The sequence below is a fragment of the Suillus clintonianus genome (assembly GCF_016758775.1).
Source record: "Suillus clintonianus strain FC179 chromosome Unknown DEU56scaffold_19, whole genome shotgun sequence".
NCBI classification, from domain to species: Eukaryota; Fungi; Basidiomycota; class Agaricomycetes; order Boletales; family Suillaceae; genus Suillus; species Suillus clintonianus.
In genome coordinates this window covers 38,403-61,959 of record NW_024539243.1, presented here as the reverse complement: position 1 = coordinate 61,959, position 23,557 = coordinate 38,403, and the positions used below count along the sequence as shown (strand labels likewise).

The 23,557-nt window shown below is 49.7% G+C and overlaps 6 protein-coding genes across 6 annotated transcripts; 4 read left to right on the top strand and 2 right to left on the bottom strand.

Annotated features, from left to right (window-relative positions):
- The first annotated feature begins 394 nt into the window (after nucleotides 1–394).
- Nucleotides 395–3,060, top strand: DEU56DRAFT_205731 (uncharacterized protein). Its single transcript, XM_041345059.1, has 9 exons — nucleotides 395–614; nucleotides 668–873; nucleotides 929–1,108; nucleotides 1,167–1,297; nucleotides 1,359–1,490; nucleotides 1,540–2,019; nucleotides 2,070–2,359; nucleotides 2,409–2,447; nucleotides 2,497–3,060. The coding sequence occupies exons 1-9, from the start codon at nucleotides 591–593 to the stop codon at nucleotides 2,887–2,889; spliced, it is 1,875 nt and encodes a 624-aa protein (XP_041210764.1). The 5' UTR covers nucleotides 395–590; the 3' UTR covers nucleotides 2,890–3,060.
- Nucleotides 3,061–5,416: 2,356 nt separating this feature from the next.
- DEU56DRAFT_789749 (UBC-like protein) lies at nucleotides 5,417–6,989 on the top strand. The gene is made up of 9 exons (XM_041352568.1): nucleotides 5,417–5,528; nucleotides 5,580–5,661; nucleotides 5,715–5,728; nucleotides 5,789–5,881; nucleotides 5,946–6,020; nucleotides 6,072–6,100; nucleotides 6,269–6,413; nucleotides 6,579–6,794; nucleotides 6,846–6,989. Exons 1-9 carry the CDS (start codon nucleotides 5,502–5,504, stop codon nucleotides 6,945–6,947), a joined length of 783 nt encoding a protein of 260 aa, XP_041210763.1. The 5' UTR covers nucleotides 5,417–5,501; the 3' UTR covers nucleotides 6,948–6,989.
- A 73-nt stretch (nucleotides 6,990–7,062) lies between these two features.
- On the bottom strand, nucleotides 7,063–8,103 carry DEU56DRAFT_205570 (thymidylate kinase). The gene is made up of 3 exons (XM_041345058.1): nucleotides 7,876–8,103; nucleotides 7,712–7,820; nucleotides 7,063–7,645 (listed from the first exon to the last, which is right to left on the bottom strand). Exons 1-3 carry the CDS (start codon nucleotides 8,021–8,023, stop codon nucleotides 7,207–7,209), a joined length of 696 nt encoding a protein of 231 aa, XP_041210762.1. The 5' UTR covers nucleotides 8,024–8,103; the 3' UTR covers nucleotides 7,063–7,206.
- On the bottom strand, nucleotides 8,078–10,361 carry DEU56DRAFT_789742 (cyclophilin-like domain-containing protein). Its single transcript, XM_041352567.1, has 13 exons — nucleotides 10,203–10,361; nucleotides 10,097–10,142; nucleotides 10,015–10,042; nucleotides 9,890–9,963; nucleotides 9,725–9,838; nucleotides 9,604–9,669; nucleotides 9,528–9,551; nucleotides 9,446–9,473; nucleotides 9,232–9,384; nucleotides 9,095–9,183; nucleotides 8,927–9,039; nucleotides 8,777–8,874; nucleotides 8,078–8,722 (listed from the first exon to the last, which is right to left on the bottom strand). The coding sequence occupies exons 1-13, from the start codon at nucleotides 10,275–10,277 to the stop codon at nucleotides 8,185–8,187; spliced, it is 1,446 nt and encodes a 481-aa protein (XP_041210761.1). The 5' UTR covers nucleotides 10,278–10,361; the 3' UTR covers nucleotides 8,078–8,184.
- DEU56DRAFT_789741 (uncharacterized protein) lies at nucleotides 10,362–11,269 on the top strand. Its single transcript, XM_041352566.1, has 5 exons — nucleotides 10,362–10,465; nucleotides 10,515–10,565; nucleotides 10,617–10,696; nucleotides 10,752–10,929; nucleotides 10,985–11,269. Exons 1-4 carry the CDS (start codon nucleotides 10,397–10,399, stop codon nucleotides 10,927–10,929), a joined length of 378 nt encoding a protein of 125 aa, XP_041210760.1. The 5' UTR covers nucleotides 10,362–10,396; the 3' UTR covers nucleotides 10,985–11,269.
- An 899-nt stretch (nucleotides 11,270–12,168) lies between these two features.
- Nucleotides 12,169–14,271, top strand: DEU56DRAFT_789738 (uncharacterized protein). Its single transcript, XM_041352565.1, has 2 exons — nucleotides 12,169–12,561; nucleotides 12,616–14,271. Exons 1-2 carry the CDS (start codon nucleotides 12,229–12,231, stop codon nucleotides 14,098–14,100), a joined length of 1,818 nt encoding a protein of 605 aa, XP_041210759.1. The 5' UTR covers nucleotides 12,169–12,228; the 3' UTR covers nucleotides 14,101–14,271.
- The last annotated feature ends 9,286 nt before the right edge of the window (nucleotides 14,272–23,557 follow it).

Below are 23,557 nucleotides of genomic sequence, written 5' to 3'. Positions count from 1 at the left end.
TGGAGGCGGCGGGCTCTGAAACTTATCAGTCGGGCCCAAATATCCATCAAGGACTCCGCTTCTGCACGGGCAGGTTGCTCCGAGTCTGCAGCTCGGACAGAGCGAGCATTTTTAAAACGACGCTGTGTCGTGATTCGTGGTGTACTTAAAAAGGCGCACGAGTCTAGGCCAACTTGGTTTCATCTTTACGTTTCATCTTCTTTCATATCCGATTAAACAGCTGCCAGTGCCTCAACCTTTACTTTTCAGATTATGCGCGCTAATCATCTCGACGTGTTGCTGAGAATTTGGCGGTAGGTTGTCGTGTCTCCTCATGTTTTCAATGTTATATTACGAAGGCAGCACCGGAGCCCTGAGCAACACACCCACGGGAATTATGTAGCGTAGCGCCGCAGCCTCGTCGATTCTGGTAGGAAGTCTGACGGTTCGTTACTTCTTACTAGCGCCTCTTCACACAGGTGACAGCAGGTCCTAAATTCGCTTCTTCGCTTCTCGCTTTCCGTGATGCATGCACATTTAATAGCGCCTGGCAGCGATACTTAAGATGGACAGACCAAGTCCTCACTCCATTCCGCGCTTCTGCCTTCGAAATGCACTTCATCAATGTCAAATTCGTGAGCTAGCCTCCATCGCTCCGTAGGGCCTCGTTGATTAGGCTTTCCCGCAGCGTTTGAGTCCCACTACTCTGCTCCTCTTGACTATCTTCGGTCAGACTGTGATCATGGGTTTCGCATGGGGCTTCACCGGAGGCCTTTTGTTCGCAGATATTCTCGCACTACCGGATCACATCGTTTATCTGATCTTAGAGCATCCGACAGTGCTGACCTTAATAGTTACGCTGATTTCAACTGTCTTGTCGATCATCACTTCAATGTGCGTCGTCCTCTCCATGTCTAGTCCGAAGTCTTACCGGCCTGCTATTGCATAGGTTCTTCACATTTGCCGTCAAAGAAGCGTTTCGGCACCACCTCTCAGGGCCGATTACACTGTTCAGGCTCCGCACTGCAATAGCGCTTAGCAGACCGACTTGGGTGTTGCGATGGAGATCCCTCAAGCTTTCCGCCCTCACGTTGTTGGTTTATGCGGTTATTACATTTCTGAACACAAGGTCTGCACCATTCTCGATGAACCCAGCGGAGATATGGTTGACGTTTTTTTTTTTACAGTTGGAGCACTTTGCTTCTGCCCACCCTTGTCCAATGGCCTGTGGCAATGTCCGGAACGGAACTAGACTTGGGATCTGCTGCATTCGTAAACCAGTTGAGTGTGGACCTTAATATTGCGGTAAATAGCACCAGTATGCAGTTGTTTCATTTTCAATGGCCAGTAACAATTTGACTCAAGAGAAATCATTCTAGCACAAGCACCTGCGTTTCAAACCATCAATGTCTTGACTCTCCTCAGTGGTATTTCTGCGGTTGACATTCAAGGAGGTGTGCAAACGACTAGCATATTCAGCTTTAACGGAGTTTCATACAATCAATCGTGTGGTGAGTACCTCGGCAGTTAAAGATCATGGGCTCATTTGACACTCGAAAGGTGGAGTTCTTCCTGCGATAGAGGAGTACTCCGGAGCATCAGACCTACCGGGTCCTAATGTTGGCCTGGAGTTCTCTGGGGGCAAAGTGCCAGTTAATTCCAGTTTTGACTGGGGGCACCTCGGGCGCGATGCCGGGACTCAAGGCATTTCGAAGAACTACACTGTCACACAGCAAGGTGTCACGGCAGATGTTACTTGTCAGCCGATGGACCGCAGTAAAGATTCATTCGAAGTCACCCCAACAGTATCACAAGGACCGTTTAACACGTTCATAACGTGGGTAGCCGCTGCGAATTGTTCAGGAAGTGCGTTCATCTCTGACATGAAACTCGTCCATGACTTATCAACTCCAGATCAAAATTCGCTGACCTATTTCACTGTCGGCAACGCGAGTGGTCAGATGGACCACACCGTGGGATTTCTCCCTGTTGTTGTATGCCCCAGTCCAAACGCGACGGCATTCAACCCATATAAATTTGGTACGACTTTTGTTACATTCCTCGGTATCTTCCGAGTAATTTCCTTGCAGATATTTTCATGTCTGGCCTGTACAAATATGACTTCCTGCCGACGATTGTTTGCGAAGTTGTTCCGTACTTGACCACAGTCAACGTCACCTATAATGGAGGACTCATATATGTCGATCGGATTGACCCATCTTCTGGTTTAACGAACAATTCGAATTTTCCTTTATCCCAGTACATCGCGACTGTGATGAATTATCAAGCGGGGTCAAACCAAGCCGTAGGGAAGAATACAATTGGTGACTTTTTGACCGCGTACGGTACCAGCAATGTATCAGTCATGTACGACGAATTGGTGACTGTTTCCGCTTCCTCTGACATCAACGTAACTGATTACTTTACAGGAAGATTACTGGCGCGGTATTGCGGAGTTCTCCTCTACTGTAAGTGAGCTTCATATCTTCCATGAATATTATCGAAAACTGCATCTAGCAACTTCGTTCCGGATACTCCACTTCAGGAGATATTCCGTCGAATATGACAAGGGCGACAAGCGGCACAATGTATATCATGACATACGGCTGGCGAAGCCAGACCCACACGTTTATCCTTCTGCTTGTGGTGATCACCGTGATCTGGGGCACCACCCTATTGGCCGCCGGGTACAGCCTCATCAAAGAAAAATACAGTGCCTCCGATCCATCTTTCGACTTTTCTGACCCCGTTCATCTCATCATCGCGGCATCTGGCGGAGGACTTGAATCGCAGCTTCGCGAAGCCGATAGAAACCATGCAGACAATCGCGAGGACATTACGGTTCGGTTTGTTGATGTTGTTGACCCCGAGGGAAAGATAACCGGCAGCAAGAGACTGATTACTGTGTGATACGATGATTCTTTGGATCCGGGGCGCCTGACACCCATTACAGATTGTGGTCCCTTGATATTGTTTGTAGTGATCGAATTGCTAGATCTGTCGCATCTAATAATGTCACGGTGATCGTAGTCCTTATTCAATTACTACATTATCTATGAGCCTCAGTGGACAATTAATTTTCTAGAGTTGTAACGAGTACATTTCTCAATGAGATTCTTGATCATGACACTAATCTAAACGCCCTGGATCAGACACTTTCTTTCTCTGGAATAGTGCTGCCTAGGAACGTTCTGCTTCTAGTCCATCGACTATTACTTACGAATGGTGCTAAAAGTACATTTTGTGTAGTTCCTGTCAGTACCGCCGGTACTTCAAGTTTAGCAAATAGCAGCGCTGGCACGGCCCTGAGAGTGAGTGTTTTTATCGTTTATGTGCGTCTTTCACCATCTCGAGTAAGTAATTATGCAATCCTTTGATCATCGTGCTCAGCACGAGGCACCACGGGGCCCGCAGCGAAAGTTGATTCAAAGTTATATGAATGCCCCCCACACGTACTGATATCTTGCACCCCTAAATGGGGAAATTCGAAACGCGGCGCAACCAGGAGTATTAATTACATTGCATGTGGTCAACTTGCTGCTCCAGTTCAACGGATGTGTTCTGATGGACGTGCTCGATGTCGATCCGGCTCTGCAATTATACAAAGATCTTTGTCGGGTTGGTAAGAAGTACTATCTCAAAATAGGGGCCCTTTATCGTCCATCCTTTACCGTTGTAGTGTTGGACCAATCGCAGTGGGCGCTGTCAGGCCCAGTCATACGGAGATAGCAATACATATACAAGTATGAACTCACGATAACAATCAAAAAGACTGCTGAAGCCTCTAGTTCCTTACGGAGAATATCACAGCATGCGCTGTCAGCGCTGAGCGCAGCTCCACTCTGGGGAGAACATAAGATGAGGTTGCGCAACCAACCTAGGTAGGCCAGGATAAGACCACACCTTTCAAACGAGTTAGAACGTTCGCTGCATGAGTCACTTATTGAAGAGCGACTCCTGAGGCATTTGATGGATTGATGGACCAGTGCGGCAAGTTGCGTGATTAGAGTGTTTTGGAATCGTCAGTCGGGATCCATGACAGCAAGAAGGTGCGGGAGAACCCGAACCGCCACAATGGCCTATCTTCCTGCCTGGTCACATCAGCTGTCATCACTCGTCCTTCTTTGGTACTCGGACCTTGCACTTCAGATTATCAGTTCGTTGCATGAGATATTTGTTGAAGAGTGACTCCTGAGGCATTTGATGGATTGATGAATCAGTGCGGCAAGTTGCGCGATTGGATGGATGATGGTAGGCAGTGGTGGGTCAATCAATGATTATCCACCTCCGGAAAGATAGCGAACCGAGAAAATGGACATCCTCTTCAAGATTTTGCCAACAAGGCCATACACACTGGATGTATAAAGGACCCTCCTTGCGCCGTTCGTAATTCAGCACTAGCCCAAAGACCTTTGACAACAACCCAGTATCAGCATCAATCCATCCACAATGCTCACTGTACGCCCGACTCCTTGCAGACATTTCGTTGTCTAATCTTCATTGACAGGTCACTGAAATCCCCGTTTCTTACAACAACACATCGTCGGCCACCTGTGGGTGCGGCAGCGCGTGAGTGGCATTGTCTTTTGTTCTTGTGCACGGTGTCTTATTGAGAATGCCCAGATGCGCGTGCAAGGCGGGAGAATGCAAGTGCTAAGCACCACCGCAATGTCTCAATCAAGGAGTTATTCGTTCGGAATCCACGTATACTTGTTGTACCAATGAAGGAAAGGTGTAAAGTTTGATCGAATTCTGTATAAATGTCATGCTGTGAAGTTGCTAGTAGCCTACGAGCGAGGCTGCCTCGTGCGAGCTGGTCGTAGATAACGATGCAGGCGCTAAGCGATACTCGGCAAGTCTGCCAGGCTTGCGACTCGCGAGTTGGCCAGGGGATGCCCAGATGCGCATGAAACGTCGGTCGCACAGAGCAGCAGAGAACCTGTCAGAAAATGTGCATAGCAATTTTGATAGGAACATTTAGGAAGAGATTTCACTGGCTGAGATACTTAGTACTCTTGGCGGAATGGGCCCATGATGTCAGAAGTCGCTTCACAAGGATAGTATCTGGTCCGTACCATAGAAACCCCTGTACTTCAAAATGAATCAACCAATGACACCCGTGGCATTTCCATGACTCCTGCGAGTGCCATGTACATAGGAAACGCCACTGGGTCGCCAGGCACAAATATGGGGGTAAGAACGTTAACATGGCTACGTACGAACCTTGCATAGTTTCCCATTTGCACAAAGAAGTGGGACGTTTAATGCCATAGATCACCTGTTAGAGGTGATAAAACTGGCCAGCTGGCACAGTGTTATACTATACATGCGAATTTCAAGTTTTGAAAGCCCAGGCCTAAAGGTTCAAGGAAGCGTGGTAACCTTAACCCTTGAAGGGATTGTTCGGGATATTTGCACTTATTTGTTGCCTGTACCGAGTGGTTTGTGCTAGCCATTATGCCGCCCGCAAGCTCTCATCCACGACTCCTCCACTTTCCACAGCCCCCATCGACCCCGCAATCATGGCAAGCAAAGCAGCCCACAAACGTGTAAGAACCCATATTTACCTCTTAAGACGTCGCTGATACGTCAAAATTTAGCTTGCCAAGGAGTATGTGAGCATGCAGAAAGAGCCGCCCCCATTTGTTTGGGCAACACCGGATGAAAAGAACATCTTGACTTGTAAGCTTCAATCTTTTTCATGCGCGAGCACGCTTTTGAAGTGTTACATCCAGGGAATTACCTTATCGTGCGTTTTTTGAGTGGATTGCGCCACTATTCTTGTTCAACAATCACTTCTGTTATACAGCGCGGTCCCCCTGATTCGCCTTTTGCTGGTGGTGAGTATCACGGTGTGCTCATTTTCCCCGCGGAATACCCCTTCAAGCCACCGGGCATCAAGGTGCGTTCTTCCTGACTCATATGATCGTTATCTTCGACGACTTATGATGAATATGATGTAACAGATGTTCACCCCTTCTGGTCGATTCCAACCTGACAAGAAGATTTGTTTCTCCATGTCCGATTTCCATCCTGGTACTGTGCGTCCTGTTCAACCATCCCAATGGTCATCATTACTGAGTCATCATTAGTGGAATCCCGCCTGGAGTGTCGCCACGATGTGAGTGCCCCACTTGATTATAATAATCCGGTCTCTTGCTTCTTCTCCGGACCTCGACGCAATTGATAGAAAACGTGATATTTGATGCTCACGATCGTCGTCTTTTCTGTTTACCGACTCAATCCCCATCCTACCCACCCGAGCGCTTACTCATCAAGATACATTTAGACTCACAGGATTACTATCGTTCATGCTCTCCGATGAGATGACGACTGGCTCGGTGACATCGTCAGACGGCCACAAACGAGCTTATGCTGCTCGCAGTCACTCCCACAATTTGACCCAACCAAGATTCAGAGAAGCTTTTCCAGACGTGAGTGCCATCTCCTAATTTTTTTCTCCACGATACGAGAAGCCCGAGAGGGGCTGAATTATCGTTTCATTCGGATCAGGGGTCATATCCAAATGTTCAAGGCTGCTTGTTTTTACCTGTGTTAACTTGTACCTGATTCGCTGATCACTGCCGCGCTTTCCGCAGTACTGCATGGACACGCTCCGAGATTTGCCGAATATGGGCGAGCGGGAGCGAGGGAAACCAGAAACGGCGGCCACGCCCACTTCACCCATGAGCCCTAGTCCGTTTTCTCCATCTATCTCAAGATCTACCACAGCGACACACCTGCCGCAGGTGTGTGAGAGACGACCAATAGCACAGGCACCCGCTACCACGACGACGTCAAATGCGAGCGATGTCGTAAGTACTAGTAGTTTGGCATCTACGAACAAGCCAACTACGACACCGCAGGGGTGGACAGGACCGCTGCGCCAGGTACTATGGGAGAAGTGGAGATGGGGCGTGTTGATCGCTTTCGCTGTCATTGTGTCACGGCTATCGTCAAGCCCTTGACATTCTTTGGGGACTGGAGCTACCCTGTGCCATAGGTTTTTTCTTCTTTTTTCATTTGTGTCATGATTGGATAACAATAAAGATATGGACCAATTGTATCATGTATGTAGGGCAGATACATACTTAGTTATCACGGCTTCATCAGTTTCATCATTGAAGTAAACAACTCAACTTTTCAGCATACAGAGCTATAATATCGACTCCCCTCATCGGACGTTGACATGTAAAATATGCTCGACTATGCCACAAAGCAGTGCGTTTAGCTTCCACCTTGGACGTCCGGTGTGAGAGTTGTTTCCCATAGTCTACTTATGGGTCCCTGGACCCCGCCAACAAGCGGTTCGACCGCTTTCCAAAGCTCTTCCGCAACTTCTTCCTTGGTCTTCCCTGCATCAATCCCCACCCACTTGCCCTCGCCCTCGTCCTGCATCGCCTGCCCGATTTTATCGAATACATGCCTCACGCCTTTCTGCACTTCTTCTCTCTCGTACCTCTCTAGCCCATACCCGCCCCTCGCAGCTGCGACTTCTGGACTGATATTGAGGAATAGAGTAAGGTCTGGCGCAGGGAGCCCAATCTCGGGAGTGCGACACCATTCGTATGGTAGTCCCTTACGAGCTGAAAATGCGATACCAGAGAACGCATATCGGTCAGCAAGGACGGTCGTCCCTTCTGCAAGATGAGCTGTGATCGTAGATCTATGTGCAAAGAGATAGAAATGGTGTCATGGAACGCGAACAGATGGAAACAGTGATTGTGCGCACGCAAGTTCCCAGCGGTTAGCAGAGAAGAGCAGGTGAATGGCGCGGTCGTCTAGCTCGGACTCGGAACGGAGGTACGCGTCGATCATCTTCCCGATGGCCGTTGTGCGGTCTGGGAGAGAGTTTGCATTGAGATTCGTATTGGGGAACATGGAATGGAAATGTACCGGGGAACTTTAGCAGGACTACCTTTGGTGTTGTGGCTACATCTTGAGAGTCTTGTAGACGTTCGTGGAGGAGAGAGGCTTGGGTACTCTTGCCAGATCTGTCTAATCCTTCGATGACGATAAATGCACCACGCTTTGAGCTCGACATGAGCACTATGGTGGTGGTTTCTAAGTCGCGTCAGACGCGTTGTGTACGCGTTTGGATCGGTGATAAGATTATATGATAACAGATGCATAAGGATAGTCCCTAGTAGCGCCAGTACTACTAGCTCTCAAGCAAGCGCAGAGGAAACTGCAAATAACTGGATATCACCGTCGGCCGCGTGGGCCGTTCTTTCCCTTCATCGCCGTTCGTTTTCTCTCCCGTTCCTCTTCCCGTGCTCTCGCACCGCGTTGACGAGGATCAATAACCTCGTAGTCCCTCTCAGCCTTCCTCGTTTCCTCCCCATCGTCCTTCGGGAAGTGCAGAGCATGGCCGATAAATCCGCGGTCGTCGTCCACCTCTATGCCTGGATCCTCACCATCGGGAACGGTTCCGCCTCCACCGTCGTCCACACGATCGCCCTCCTCTTGAACATCATCCATCTCCAGGGTCGCGTTTGACTGTAACAATCCCCTGAAGCTGTTCAAGGCAGCTAACACATCGCCCTCATCTTTCTTGCCTTTCCCTTTCTTCTGTAATCCCCGCCCCTTGGAGTACTTGGCAAGTCCTTCCTCGAGATAGGACTTCGTCGGTTTTGCCTTCTTTCGTGCAGCCTCCTCGTCACTGTCCTCGCCACCTTCTCGTTTGCGCGTTAGTCTACGGATTTCGCTCTCCATCTGCTCAATTTCAGTGCGCCGGGCGTCGCTATGGATTTTATGTGTTAATTGGGGGCACAGCAGGGAGTAAAAGATTAGAAACCTTCCAGAAGCCTTCTCTTTCGCGTGTGTTTCACGAATTTTCTTGATGTCCTTATCTGCACCCCCCTCGGATCTATCACTTTTGGAAGATTTCTCGTGCTGATAATAGTCTGTGAGATTCGTTACTCGGCAGTAGCTGTAAAGTTTTTACCTTGGATGGTTCCTTCTCAGATGCACGTTCCCGAGGCGGTTCTTTAGATTTCTTCGTAGGATTGAGCAAAGATTCAGGCATCGGAATGCCTGTGGCACTAGGATTGTCAACCACTACAACCTTCTGCTTAGCTGCTGCTGTTAAACGCTCGTTGACTTATAAACTCACAGTCTGGCCGAGCAATATTTTTCTTCTTGAACGCTACGGGTTCCGTTTCGCCATCCTGATCTCCGCCAAAGCTCAAAAGTTTTACATCCCTTTCGCCCTGTCAGCAAAACAGGATTCAGTCAGAATTCGCAACTTACTTCTTAGCACCTCTCCGACGTTCGGCCTCTTCTCGTTGACGCTGACCAGCTTCTCGTGCTCGCTGCTGGGCACGCTTTTCGGCAGCAGTGATTCGCGGTATAATGTCTGGGAATGGATTGTCGGCTATTGTTATTGACTTGATTTTGGGTGGGCTGGATGAAGGCCCGTGAGCTTTGAGAGGAAAAGGTTGTCACGAGTTTGTGTCAAACCTACTACACGGGTCGTTCATTTTCGCCAATTTCTGGGAAAGGGAAGGAATTAATGTTAGTTGACCAAGCCTGTGCAAGTCACCTACCCATCTCTCCGATCTTCATGACATCTAAGGCAAAGTCAGTGAGAAATATGAAAGTATGTCTAATCTCTAAACGTACTGTACACGGTGTCGCCAATTACCCTTCCGAACAACGTATGTTTACCGTGCAGTTCATCCGCTCTGTCTGTGCCATGAAGTGAGGTCAAGGTCTTGAATTGTCGCACTGAAATGTTTCTCACCGAGGGTAATGAAGAACTGTGAATCATTGGAATTCTTCGTCCCATTGTTGGCCATAGCGACAAGCCCACGGTGAGCATACCGCAACCGCGGGTGAATTTCATCCTCGAATGGTTCTTTGGCCTAGTATTGATGATGCATCAAGGTGAACTACGACAAAGACGCACCTCCATAGAATGACTCCCCTCCTCCACCTGTCCCTGTTTTGTCACCAGTTTGGACTAGGAAACCTGGTACAATTCTGCAAGGAAAGCTGGAGAAACATTCCGAGTATGCTGAACGAGGTACTAACCTATGAAAGATGACGCCGTCATAATAACCTGACCTCTGAGTGAGCTAGGCGCCTTGGTTTCAGAATGAATTCAATTCCTGACCTTCTAGCGCGAGCGCGATGAAGTTCCGGCATGTTTTTGGTGTTTCCTGAGTGTAGTACGCTCAGCAACCAAACCAGTCTATACTCCACGAATGCAGTGCACACACCTTTGACCACAGCTCGATTTCGATTTCTCCTACAGTCGTGTCAATTATTACTCGTCCGTTTGTTGGGAGCGCCATTGCCGCTTGCAAGGAGGATCAAGTGAGTCGCGGTTTACCTGGAATAAGGACAATCCCAAAAAGGTAACTCCACTCTGCTGTGAAGTTGTGAAGTTAGACGGGTTTTCTGCACACATATCATGGGTCGGTTACGGAGATCTCGTACACATCATGCACAACGCGACGTGCATCGAGCATCCCGCACAAGGGTATGCACTCGCTCTCTTGTGTCTATTCTTTTGTTAATCTGACTTTTAGGCTCGCACAAAAGACTTGGATCAAATCCAGCTCATTGATCTAGACCCGAAGGTACTTAAAAATTCTCTTCAGCTCGTGCGCTCCATCTAAACCCTCACATAGAATCGAGCTGCTCTCGAAGCACAACCCATCGATCTCGAGAAACCTGGCCTTGCCCAGCACTACTGCGTTGAATGTGCAAAGTAAGTCAATTTATTACCACACCCTTTCGGTCAACTTGATTATGTCGTCGAAAAGATACTTCGAGACTGATACCGCACTTCGGTCACATTGGAAGAGCAAAGTACACAAACGACGGTGTAAAGTTTTGAAGGAGCCTGCATATACTATAGAAGAAGCGGAAAGAGCAGCTGGCCTGGGGCGAGAAGGGAAAAGAACGCCGGTTTCTGCACAAGTCATGCCGATAGATACTTAGGTGCGAAAATCATCACGAGTTTTTTTCTCGACGCCCATATCCTTATGCCCTGCAGCGCCTAGCGATGTGACCCAAGGATGTTTGCCCGTCCTTGTCTTCCTGGTTGGGAACTCCTGGCCACATTTGACAGCTCCTCGGGCTGGATCATGCCTCGAGTCAGACATTGGTGTTATTATCCAGTGCGTAGGGCCCGTATGATCACCGCGCCAGGATGATCGGCATCAAGTCAAGAATATCTGCATCGCTCTCTAGTTCTTGGTTGCGTTTCCATCACTCCCGGTCGCGCTCAATCGAGATTCACACTTTTTTCCCAAATCAAAAATTATTGTTGCTGAGCGGCAGGGAATGATTTGCTTACTGATGGGGATTTTTAGGGACTGGAGTGAGAATGTCGCAGTGCGCAGTGGTCTCATTGAGTCTTGAGACGGCAGACAATGGAAGGACAGAACCAATATAGTCTCAAGCACTTCGCGTTGCTCAACCCTAAACGACACGAGTCTGGAGACCTACGTTACACAGGTCCATTTGCCGCAAGACTACATGAGGTCGTTAACGTTCCTCATGAGCTGAGATTCGAATACAGACGCGACCAAAGGTGATCAAATCCAGGAACCGCGGCACTGCCCTGTGTCTATATTTCCTTACGCCGTCGACGTGATAACATAGGATAACTTTGAGTCACTGACACTGCCTCATGCTTGATGGACAGGTCTGTCCTGGTTCTTCTCGGTAAGCCTTTTCAGCTACCAATATCACGGACAACAACTGATACACATCTACAGGCGAGGCTGCTGTTGGCAAATCGTCGGTTTTCTGGGTGTGTGCGGTGCTGCCACTGAACCGTTTTCGAGGTTTCAAACAAATTCCCAGCAAACAATTTGAAGAAGCCCACCATCGGTAAAGTATTCGCGACTCGAAGACCGCGTCCTGCCTTACGAGATTTGGACTCCCGCTGTCCAGGAATATTGTTCCAGTTCTCTCGCTGTTGCTCACCACTGGCTAGCAATAAGTTAGTTTAGTACAACCTTCGCATCTGACCGATTTGTCGTTTTCTTCCACAGACGGCCTAGCAATAAAGAGTAAACAGTACTATAGCGCTAGTGGTACAGATCTTGTGAATGTAACCTGGCTGCGCCACGCTGTTCCCGTACTTAAGTTCACCAATACTTTCGAATTGTTGATGCCGAAAGTGAGGCATTTATATTTGGCTATTATTATATATAATAATCTCACAGACACCGTGACTGAGCGCAAAAAAATTCTCGCGCGCCCCTCAAGTCATTTGCAACACACTGTATTATGAAGCCCGAGTCCCCTGTCGAAAGCGTTGAGCAAGGCAAAGCCTGCTCACGTCGAATGGCCCACAGCGGGCAGAGAGGCAGCGACGCTTCTAATTTGCCAGCGTCTACTCTCTGTATCTCCATCATACCTGAACTGCAGTGGAAGATTTTCCAGCTGGTCCATGCTGCCCCTGAAAACTACTCGAGGAAAAAGACACTGCTGGCGCTTGCCTTGACATGCAAGTCATTCACGGGACCTGCACTGAAGCTTTTGTGGCGAAACCTGTCTGGGTTTGCGCCTCTTATCAAATGTCTCCCGCAAAGCCTATGGAAACAGGTGGGACGAAAATTGGTTAGTCAAGCTCTGGTTCAGACTTGAGAGCACACCTGTTCACACCTTTACCAGGAATTTCAAAGAGTCATGACCGTAGATGACTGGTCTATTTTTTGCAAATACAACCATCATGTCCGTTCACTCGTGATACGTGACCATTCACCGGTTGGTGACGAAATTTGGCGCACACTCAGCTGTCCTCCCTTCTCCCTTCCCTTGCTCCCCAACCTGATGTCTCTTACCTGGAGTAGTGCTAGCATAGAGACATTTCTAAGTATCCCGTTGTTTGTGAGCCCCACAATAACGAGGCTCAACCTCATTTCCTGCACCTTTGGTGCAGTTGAACACTCCATCTTGTCATGCATATCAATGATGTGCCCTTTAGTCTCGCAATTCAGTTTTTGTCCGAACACAAAATCAAATGACACATCCACTGCGTTACAAAACTGGTCTCATCTAACATCAGTGACCACTGGAACAGTTTCAGAGGCCGCCATACTACACCTCTCCAAGCTGCCTTCACTCCGATTTCTACATTTCGGATTACCGTCAACACCCATCTCTGTGGATACACAAAAGCTGCAGCATCCTGTGTTTTGCGCGTTGGAAGAACTGATCGTGAACAGCAGTAGTCTGGTGCTCTTAGATGCTTTTCTCGAGAGGTTCTCCATTGGTCCAAAATCCATAAACCTTACAATCACTGGTGGCTTGGATTCCACAATTGGGGTCCTGCCGACTTTGATCTCCCGCCTATCTAACGCATGCGCACACGATTCGCTGAAATTCGTGCGGTTCTGCATCAACCATCAGTTCATAGATCACATCACTGCAATCAGAATTGCAGTTTTACGACCGCTCCTTGCCTTCCGCAATCTTCGCAGGCTCGACTTCACAGCCTATGACTATAATTTGCGATGGGATGATGCTATCCTTTTGCAGATGGCTAAGGCCTGGCCCCTCCTACAAGTGTTAAATCTCAACCAAGGGCAACATTCAAGTCGTGGAGTCACTCCAAGTGCCTTCATATCGCTGTTGCAGCACTGCCCGTGTCTTGTTTCGGTCGCCGTAATCGTGAACTGGTCAACCATTGACGGACACGACATATCCCCTGATGCTCCCTACGGAGGATTTGCACACAAGGCGTTATCTACGGCATTATTTGGCAGTCCAAGAATTCACCACCCGGGAAGGATTGCTGCTTTCATCTCAGCCATCGCGCCCAATTTGGCATCAATCATTACATGGACGGATGGAGATAGGGAAGAAGAAGACATAGACTCCAACAAATACTCCACTAGGTGGAAATGCGTCCGTGATTTGATCAAGACTTTCTCCGCAGTACGCGAGCAGGGGAGGAGGATGGTGCTGAGTGGGGGTGCAGGAGCTGATGGAAACCAAGGTCCACACAACCACTACGGAACCGCGCAGCTAGCACACGAGACCGAAAACGGAGATGCTGTAATTGGTGGAGGTGACAAAGGTGATGACGGAGATGTTTTTGAGGTTGGTGGGGGAATCGATGATGAGTCAGACTATATGACCGACGAGTCCTCATAGGAGGATTAATGAATCAAGACACAGACGTACTAAATTCCCTAAGACTCGCGGACCTTGTTGTAGGTTTCAGACTATTGAAATAGACTCGTGCAAAGGACTGTAACGCTGCGTGAGAGTTCGATAGGGAATTGGTCTTTCTAAGCAGTAATAGGACTAGGCTTGTATTTAGTAGACTTCACGATTTAGAATGAAGGATTGAGAACGCGAGGCTAGCTTCTGACAGACTTGGAGCGGGGAAGTTCACGAGTGTGATTCTGCTATCGAAGTGAGAGTACATGGGCCGTATATATACGTTCGAGGGGAGTCGTACTAATCGGAAACGAGTTGGAGAGCATGTGGAACGAAAGAGATATCGGTGAAGAAACGGGTATCGTGGAAGGAGAGCACAAGGTAGGATGACGGTAAGAAATGTAGAGGGCCAAAGAAGGATGTATCCCCGTAACTCGGACGCGAAGTGTAAAACTTCTTCGTGTCGGTGAGTTACGTAGACGCGCGCTAATGCGACTCTATCTGAAGCATGGATCGGTGTGTAAAGGATATCCTATCCTTACATCACCCTCCTACTTCGAAAATCGACCGTTCCTGGTCGATTTTCCAACTACTGAAAAGGGGGAATGTATTATCATACTGTAGAGTAGAAAATGGAAAAAAAAAATTTAGAAAAACGAGAGAGAAGAGTGGTAACGCATCTAGTCTGTTTCATCGTCGATTCCTGTTATAGCTTGAGGATCGATATACTGGGTGATCTCGATAGAAGTAGGAGAGCGCGGATAATAGGGAATGATGCGGAATGCTGCGAACTTCAGTTTTGAAACGGCTCCGTCAATTTCTGCGAGTCGATAGGATCCTCCTTGTGAGCGGGACACCACGACCATTGGTCCGAAATAACGTGGCTTGCACTTAGCATTGGACGCTGCTTCAATTTTCTTGTTGAGTACTAAGACGAGGTCTCCGGGCTGGAATGCGTAATCATGGATAATGTTGGCAAAGCGTTGTTCGAAGTTCTTAGCGGATGCGAAGCGGGATTTGAGCAGACGTTCGTGCGCTAGTTCTAAGTCATGGTCACGTTTAGCCAGCTGGTGGCCTCTGATAGCGAGTAGCTCGTCCGTGGAAATGAGAGCGCTGATGTCAGGGAGTAGGAAGGTTGCATCAGTGATATCGAAGGGAAGAATAGGTTCCACGCCATGAGCTAAAAAGAAGGGAGTGTGGCCCGTGGTTTTTCGCGTGGTAACGCGGTCCGCCCAGAAAACGTGTGGTGCAACAGATGGCCAACGAGTGATGTCGCCGTCACATGCCTTGACGAGCGAATCACGAATCGTTCGATGAGAACGTTCCACGAGGCCGTTAGCGCGTGAGTTATAAGGTGAGATTCGGATGTGATTGATATGGTATTTCTTCGAGAGCCATTCGACTGCTGCCACGAACGGGGTACCGTTGTCCGTTACGATCTCCTCTATTCCTCCCCATCTACACAGTATTTCCTCGAAAATGAAGGCTCCTAAGGTGCGTCCGGTCTCTGTTCTCAACATGCGCCACTCGGGCCAGTTCGACAGTGAACAGCGTGCTTGGACTATGTATGTGTAACCCCGAGCAGTGGGCATATACATCGAATCTGCGAAGGTTTTCCGAAAAAGGGGAGCTGGGACAGCAACGGTAGGGGGAATGACAACACGTTCGACGGACCGTAACTGGCACTGATGACATGTCTTGATATACCAGGCGATATCCTTGTCTAGTGATGGCCACCAGAATCTATCCGCAATTGTTCGGCGAGTGGCGTAAACGCCCTTGTGTCCAAGTTGGTCGTGCGTTTGGTGTAGGATGCGAATGCGATCCATTTCGAAAACCACTAACTGATGTCTTCCTGTCGTTTCCTTTCTCCATAGACGGTTACCACGCGTGAAAAACTGACGGGCACGTTTCGTCAAGCGATTTCGATCTCCGGTAAGGATAGTATTTGGGAATGAGAGGTTATCGAGGTAGAAATGGATGGTGCGAAGTTCGTTGTCGAGTCGTTCAGAGGTCTGTGTTGATGGGAGCGTGTTGTTTGGTGCGTCGGGATCCTTTTCCGCTGAAAAGACTGAAGTGCTGGCGCGAGGGTGCCATTCGTCGTCGATCTTCTTTGCCAACCATATTCCTGAGTCTAGCATCTCATCTATCCATTGTTCTACTTCTTCCGTCGTCTCTTGATCTTCATCGTCGTCTTCTGGAGTTCGTCGTCGACGAGACAAGCCATCGGGTCCTGCGTGTTTGGTCGCTGGTACGTGTCTGAGTCTGAAACTGAAAATGAGGATTCCCGCTATCCATCTATTTACAGCCGCGTTCGGTTGGATATCGGGGTTATTCAACATCCCTTTGATATACTTGGCGTCCACTTCGACGACGAGATTACGTACTCCGATAATCCAGACCTTCACTGCTTTTAAGGCTCGAAATACTCCGTACAATTCGATTTTGGCTTGGGAATATCGAGATTCCCGTTCATTCCATGTAATTGAGCCGAACCGTGAGGGATAGCGTTGTCCGTTGCGAACTTGAAGAAGAATCCACCCGCACGCGATTTGTGACGAATCGACTGCTAGAACGACTTCTTCTAGGGACGTGTAGTTGATAGGACTGATAGCGGGTGAGTTGACGACGGCAGTTTTGAGTGTTTCCATTGCAAGCTGTGCTTCGGGGGTCCATTCAAAGTGGCTGTTGTTACGAGTGAGGTTCGTGAGCGGACGGCTAATGGCTGCATAATCTTCGATCCAGTTTCGAACAGTCCCTGTCATTCCTAAAAACCCACGGACTTCGGTACGAGATGTACACGGAGGCCAGGTTTGGATTTTGGACACCTTCGACGAATCAGGGACACGTCCGTCGTAAGTACAACGCTGTCCAACGACGAGGACTTCTGGAACACAGAGAAAAAGTTTCGTGGCTGATACAGTTGCACCCGCATGCTTCAAGCGGTGCAAAACACGATTCGCGTCGACGCAGTGCTCCCAAACAAACCGTCGAATGCCCGAGTTTTCGGGGATGAGTTCATGTGAGCCATCGGGGAGCTCGTAACGTGAGCGAGGCCCGAGAACATTGACATCGTCTTGGAAATTGGGTGCGATCTCCGTTTCGGCTTGTAGGATGAAGGCGACATCATTTTGGAATACAGCTGGTGAGTCAGTCCATCCCTGGGGAAGGACTGTGAGTCGAAAAGTGCCGAGGGGAGTTTGGAACGTGGTGATATCGCGTGATTCCTCGGCGAGGGCGCGATGGTCGAAACCGACGAAGAGGTCCATCATGGAGTATATCGCGCGTCCAGCGCATTGCTCTGCGAAGAGTTCGACGTACAGCATCGTGGCGGCGTCTTTGACGGTGATGGAATTGAGCTGCTGGAGGTCGTGCACGATGCGCACGGCCCCGCTTTTCTTCGCGACGCAGAACCAGCGGGACTGATAGGAGGAGTTGGATGCCTCGTATACGCCGGATGCGATCTTCGATTTGATGAGTCTGACGACCTCGTCCTTGATGCCAGGAGGTATGGGAGGTTGGCGGTGAGTCCAGGGCGTGTGCTCGATGGTAGGGATGACGACTGGAGGGAAGTAGTCGTCGCGAAAGCGACCCTTCTCCGTTTCGTCCCAGGCGAGCGCAAGCTCGTTGTTCGTGAGGACGTGGGCGGCGAGCTTTCGTTCTTCTGGGAGGAGAAATTCGTTCTTGAAAATGCCGAGGTCGTCCATGCGGTTTTGGGTGAGGCGAGAACCGGGAGTGAAGGCCGGAGGGGTGGTTGAAAGGGGTGGAAGGGATGCAAGGGGATCCTCTGGAAAACGGCGGATGATGCGCGCGTGTGCTGGCATTGTCGTGGCGACAGGCCTTACCTTATTGGCGACCTTTTTGTAGGCGAAGGAGCGTCGGGTTGGGTCGACGTCGAAGTGCGCTTGGAGAAGGGATTCCGCGAAGAAGGAGTTGGAGAGGCGGGAAATGGGGGTAAAGGAAAGTTCTGGCAAGTTGGATGGAGGTGGTACTGGAACGGGCTTGTGTTTTGGTATACCGGGCGATGATGAGGCTGGTACTATACGGGTAGTACAGTCCTCCATACCTGGTGGTGTTGGTGGCAATGCGGTTGAGGCTGGGGATGTCGATGTAGAATAACTCGGAGACGGCGTATCTGGCGTTGTTGGTGGGGTAATGTACGTGCTGGGTGGAGGATATGCGGGTTTTGGTGGAGAAGGGTAACGATGACCATACGATGGAGTAGTCGCCAAAGCGGTTGGAGGGATTTGCGGAGTAGATAGAGCTGAGAATAGGGGATGTTTGATGGCATGGTAGATGTTAGTGGAGCTGGTTGGGGGAATTTGCGGAGTAGATAGAGCTAAGGATGGGAAGAGAGAAGGGAGAACCGAGGAGAGTACTGAGGCTGTTAATGCGAGGGAAGGATGGGGCCAAGGACGAGGAGAAGTTTTGACGGTGCGAGTATTGCTGGGATCCCGTGGGTCGTGAACTGCAACGTGAACGTCGTCAGTATCCTCGGCTTTGGAGAGACGAACCAAGCGTTGCCAAGGTCGTCCTAGGAGAAGACGGTAGGGGGCTTCTGGCACTACATATGCGTGGGCCCAGGTCTTGATACCTTCCACGTCTATCTCCAACATTTCCACACATCCGGCCATTTCTTGAGATCCTCCGTTCGCCGTTTGCATCCTCATGCGTACTTCTCGATTGATTGGCGCCTTGGTTTTCTTCCAGATGTCTTCCCGTATGACAACGATTTCAGAGCCTTCGTCGAGCAATCCGAGCTCGGAGTGGATACCGTTGAGCGTGACACGAATCTCTCGTAGGGGGGTCGCATGTTCCACTAGTCGTGGGGAGATGCTGTCGGAAGCGAGAGCGCTTGTCGATAGGGCTGTGGCAGGTGTAGGGACCCTGTGCGTTCGACAGTGGTCAACGGTTTCTTTTCGTAGTTCTGGGCTAATGGCGAGGAGGTCTGCCACGGTGATGTGGGGAACCGTTATGTCCAGAATACCTTTGAAGACACGCTGAACAGCGTCGGGAGCTGCAGCTTTGGACTCGTACGTGAAGGCGGGGGGCTTTTTCACTTCGGCTGTGGGAGCTTTGGAAGGAGGTTCGTTCGAGCGGGATGAAGCGAGTGGTATCGAGTCAGGCTTTGGGTCAGGTTCAGGGGTAGCGATTGCCTTTGCCTTGGATCGAGTTACCGCGTTGACGTCTGATTCATAGTCTCCATCAGAGTCATCGTCAACAACGACCACGATAGCATGATTCTCGGCGACCGCTTCGCATTGAAGGAAGTATGAGTCGGATATGAATGCGGTGGACGGAATTTCGGTGGGTACATGTGGGGTAGGTTCAGCTTGAATCGAATTGATGGGAATGGAGTTAGCTCCTGTTGCCGGAGTTGTAGGCGGGGCGGCTTGGACTGAGTACCTGGCGTCGATCGCTTGTTTGAACGTTTGATTTCCAATGCGTCGAAGGCGCGATCTGTCGGGGAAGGCAAAGTATTGTCCATCTCTAATGACGCGTCCTGCTCGCAGATATTCTCCCGCGACTGAGCAAGTTCGCATAACGTGAGATCCCCCACAAAAGAAGCATGTGGTGCTGGCTTGATAATTGGACGGAGGTAGTGGCAGATAGGATAAAGGAGCGTGAGTGGAGACCGTACTAACGAGTTGATGCGTTTTCGGGGTAGGCCAGGCTTGAGCAGCACTGGGAGCAAGGTATGCTAGCCGCGTGTAGCACACGGAATAGGCAGCGTCAGCGATGTCCAATCCGTGCATCTTGTTTGCTAACTCGTCTAGATCGTCCATCTTTGATTTGGCGGGGGCTGATGGAGGAGGGGTGAATGCGACTCTTCTCGTATGTACCTCTCGTCGAGCGTCTCTTCGCTCGTCTTCTTCATCCGAGTCCCATGTTTGATGCGAGGGTCTAGCTTTTGGAACACGGGCCTCTCTGATCGACTTGATGCGGGATGCGATAGGTTCATTGAGGTCTGCATCAAATGCGTCATCCGAAAGCACAAAACGGCCTGCCTCTACAACCTTTTCAAAATTAGTTGCTTCGTTGCGGGAGTAATTAGTCTCAGTGTGCTGTAGTCGCTGTGATATGGCGAGTCGCACAGACTGGGGAAGTCCCTGCCAAAAGTATCGGTCTCGTTCGCGTTCCGAGATTTTCGAATTGGCAACCAACCAAACAGCTATGGGACGGAACTGGCGATAATACTGCACTAACTCCGTTTCTGTAGAGACGTCAGACTCGACTGTGCTGAGGATTACGCGTTCGAGATCGCGAATGGTATATCTTGCTCCTTTCGCGGCTCCGGGATACTGTCCGATAATATTCGTTTTGAAGATGCTAAAATCTTTGCTCTCGTATCCTGTAAGCGTGACCCAGAACCTTTTAGTCTCAAGGTTGACATATCGGACTATCATTTTGCATTTGTCGGCATCGGTGAGTCCGCAGGACGAGGATAGGTCTTCAAACAGTTCTGGAACTCGAGGAGTTCAGACGTCTCGCCGCTGAAGGTCGGGGCTTTACTAGACCCAGGACCGGGCATAGCAGATATTCCCTTGTTGGCCGTTGACATGGGGGGAGCGGGTATAGATGGTGGTGGCCTTTGCGTGGACTGTGGTGCGGTAGGCTGGATAGTCGAGGGTCGGGTTTGAGGGAGTGCGGGCGGTTGAGTCTGCGATGATACGTTCTGGGGTACAAACTGTGGTTTAGGAATAGGAGGGACGGCTGTCGAGAAGGGGGCTGTTGTGTTTTCGTGGGGTTTAGGAGGTATGGAAGGGTACGTTGGAGTCTCGGGATTGAATACTGCGGATCTAAGAGGAAACGTTTGAGGAGAGGGAAGTGGCGGAAACAGTGAGTTGAAACGGGGTAATTGGCTTAGGGTATCGTCTTCAGAGATGGAAGATTCGGAAGGAACGTCGGATATGTCTACGTATTGTCTTGTGCTTGCGCGAGTTGGGGTTCGATAAGTGTCGGTCTGTTTTGGAGGAGTTTGATCGGTTGATGTTTCGAGGAGGTGGGGTAGGGAGGATACAGTGAAGGTATTTGCGCGGGTTCTGAGCTTCTTAGGAGTGGGGGGCGTTCTTCAAGGGTGCCAGCGCAGTTGGCTGTTCCTGTTGGAGACGTATCTGCGCGTTTGGATGATAGTATTTAGTAATCGCGAAAGATTTTTATCAAAAGCAAACGATCTTCGACAGAGATTGACGGATCGAACTTGGGGTGCAAGGGTAGCTCGAGAGCAATTCCCCTCGCGGTGGGCTCCAATATGTAACGCTGCGTGAGAGTTCGATAGGGAATTGGTCTTTCTAAGCAGTAATAGGACTAGGCTTGTATTTAGTAGACTTCACGATTTAGAATGAAGGATTGAGAACGCGAGGCTAGCTTCTGACAGACTTGGAGCGGGGAAGTTCACGAGTGTGATTCTGCTATCGAAGTGAGAGTACATGGGCCGTATATATACGTTCGAGGGGAGTCGTACTAATCGGAAACGAGTTGGAGAGCATGTGGAACGAAAGAGATATCGGTGAAGAAACGGGTATCGTGGAAGGAGAGCACAAGGTAGGATGACGGTAAGAAATGTAGAGGGCCAAAGAAGGATGTATCCCCGTAACTCGGACGCGAAGTGTAAAACTTCTTCGTGTCGGTGAGTTACGTAGACGCGCGCTAATGCGACTCTATCTGAAGCATGGATCGGTGTGTAAAGGATATCCTATCCTTACAGGACGACGATATTGGGTTAAATGTCCTTGCAGCTTTTTGTGCTCCACAGTCGTTTTGTCTCATCGCATGATGTGAATATTTGGAGATGGGCTAGATAGCATGTGGCCAGTGTCGCCTCCTGACCAGGCGATGAGCCCTCCGTTGTCACCACCGCTTGCTGCTAATCCTGATTATGTCGTGATTGTCGTATGCGATGATCTCAATGAATGTGGGTCACGGTGATTAGCGTTGTTTGTCGTAGTGACTTTCGTGGTGTCTTGGGTGTCGTGAGGTGACCGCTTCTTGATGGTGTCGTATCTTCTCGTCAGCTTGTAACCCGTGACCTTGGTGGGTTATCGTAGCGATCGCATTTGTGCGCTGGCGTAGTGATGCAATACGGGCGTTGGAACCAAAGCCGCATCGACGCTGGGAGGCAGCGCTTGGTCGGCGCGAATCTGTTCACATACAAGTTGCGCAAGGTGGCCAACTAGCAACACTGAAATCAACAAACAATCCTGGCGTCAAGAGAAAAGATTGGCCGATCGTGTTGGCATGTTGCCGCAGACGGTGTTCAATCGCAAAGCTCCAGGTTTGCGCTAACAAACAGTGATGAGCGACATACTTAATTTAGTGATGAACATGTTCGTACCTTATCCTGCTTGAGCTTATGCAGGTGGACCTCTCAAGGTGATATTGAAGCGCTGTAGAAGTGTGAGGGGAGGGGTATGAGTCGGCCGGCAGCGTGTTTCGTAACCAGCATCAAAGGCCTTCAGTCAGGAGGCAGCGGTCTTTGTCTTCTGAGCTAACACTCATCAGTGAGGTGGGCTGATCCGGAAGGAGAAGTGCTAGGACTCGTATACATAGACGTCGCCGGAATTTTTTGACTAGAGCAATTGGCCGAAAGTTCGGCGGACGAGAGAGAGTACTGTCGATAGTGAGAGCTGTCGTTCATGAGGGGCCCTTTCGTCACCAGATGACTCGCTGCCTTTGGTGTCCAAGGCTTCGCCAGTGAAGATATCCTTCCCGTTGACGAAGCCGCTGTCAGGGGCTACAGACTGACTACTGCGGAGGGAGATAGCGGCCTTCGTTATAACGTCCGTGTCGACCTGGTGGTCGTGCTTAGTGCGTAGCATAGCATGGTTGTCCTATAGTAACAAATCAGTACTGCCTCATCCATAATCCTTTCGTCACCAGACGACTGGATATCCTTTAAGTCGTCGTCGCAGGCCACGAGGGTAGTGTCGGATGTGATTGATAAAGGGTCAATTGTAACCGTCTCTCGATCACATCCGACAAGGAAATCCAGCAAATCAAGAGTAATAGTGATGCTGAGCAATGATTTGAGTACAATTTAGTGAGGAAGATCACCGAAATAGCGAAAAATACCTCTTGAATGGAACTGGTCATGCTAAATTTGTGGGCGGGTGATTACATGCTGGGTGCAGTGGGAACGGTATCGGTAAGGTCCTCGCCGGTGGAGGGTGCACTGATCTCGCCGTTGAGGAACTTTGAAGCACCACTACTGGCGGCCAGAACAAGAATGACCGCCGACATACATGTCGACATGACGACTCGCCGGCAGAAACCTTCCTTGGTCCAGAATCCAGATCGAATAGGACGGAGGACGGTTTTGTCGAAGAAACTGTAGAAAGCTCGTATTGGCTACGCGTGAAGTGACTTGGCAAGGTGATAGAAATCATAATGGCGAATATCGTTAGACATACGGCGTACTGGCAAGATGTTGACAGCGGGCGATTCCAGC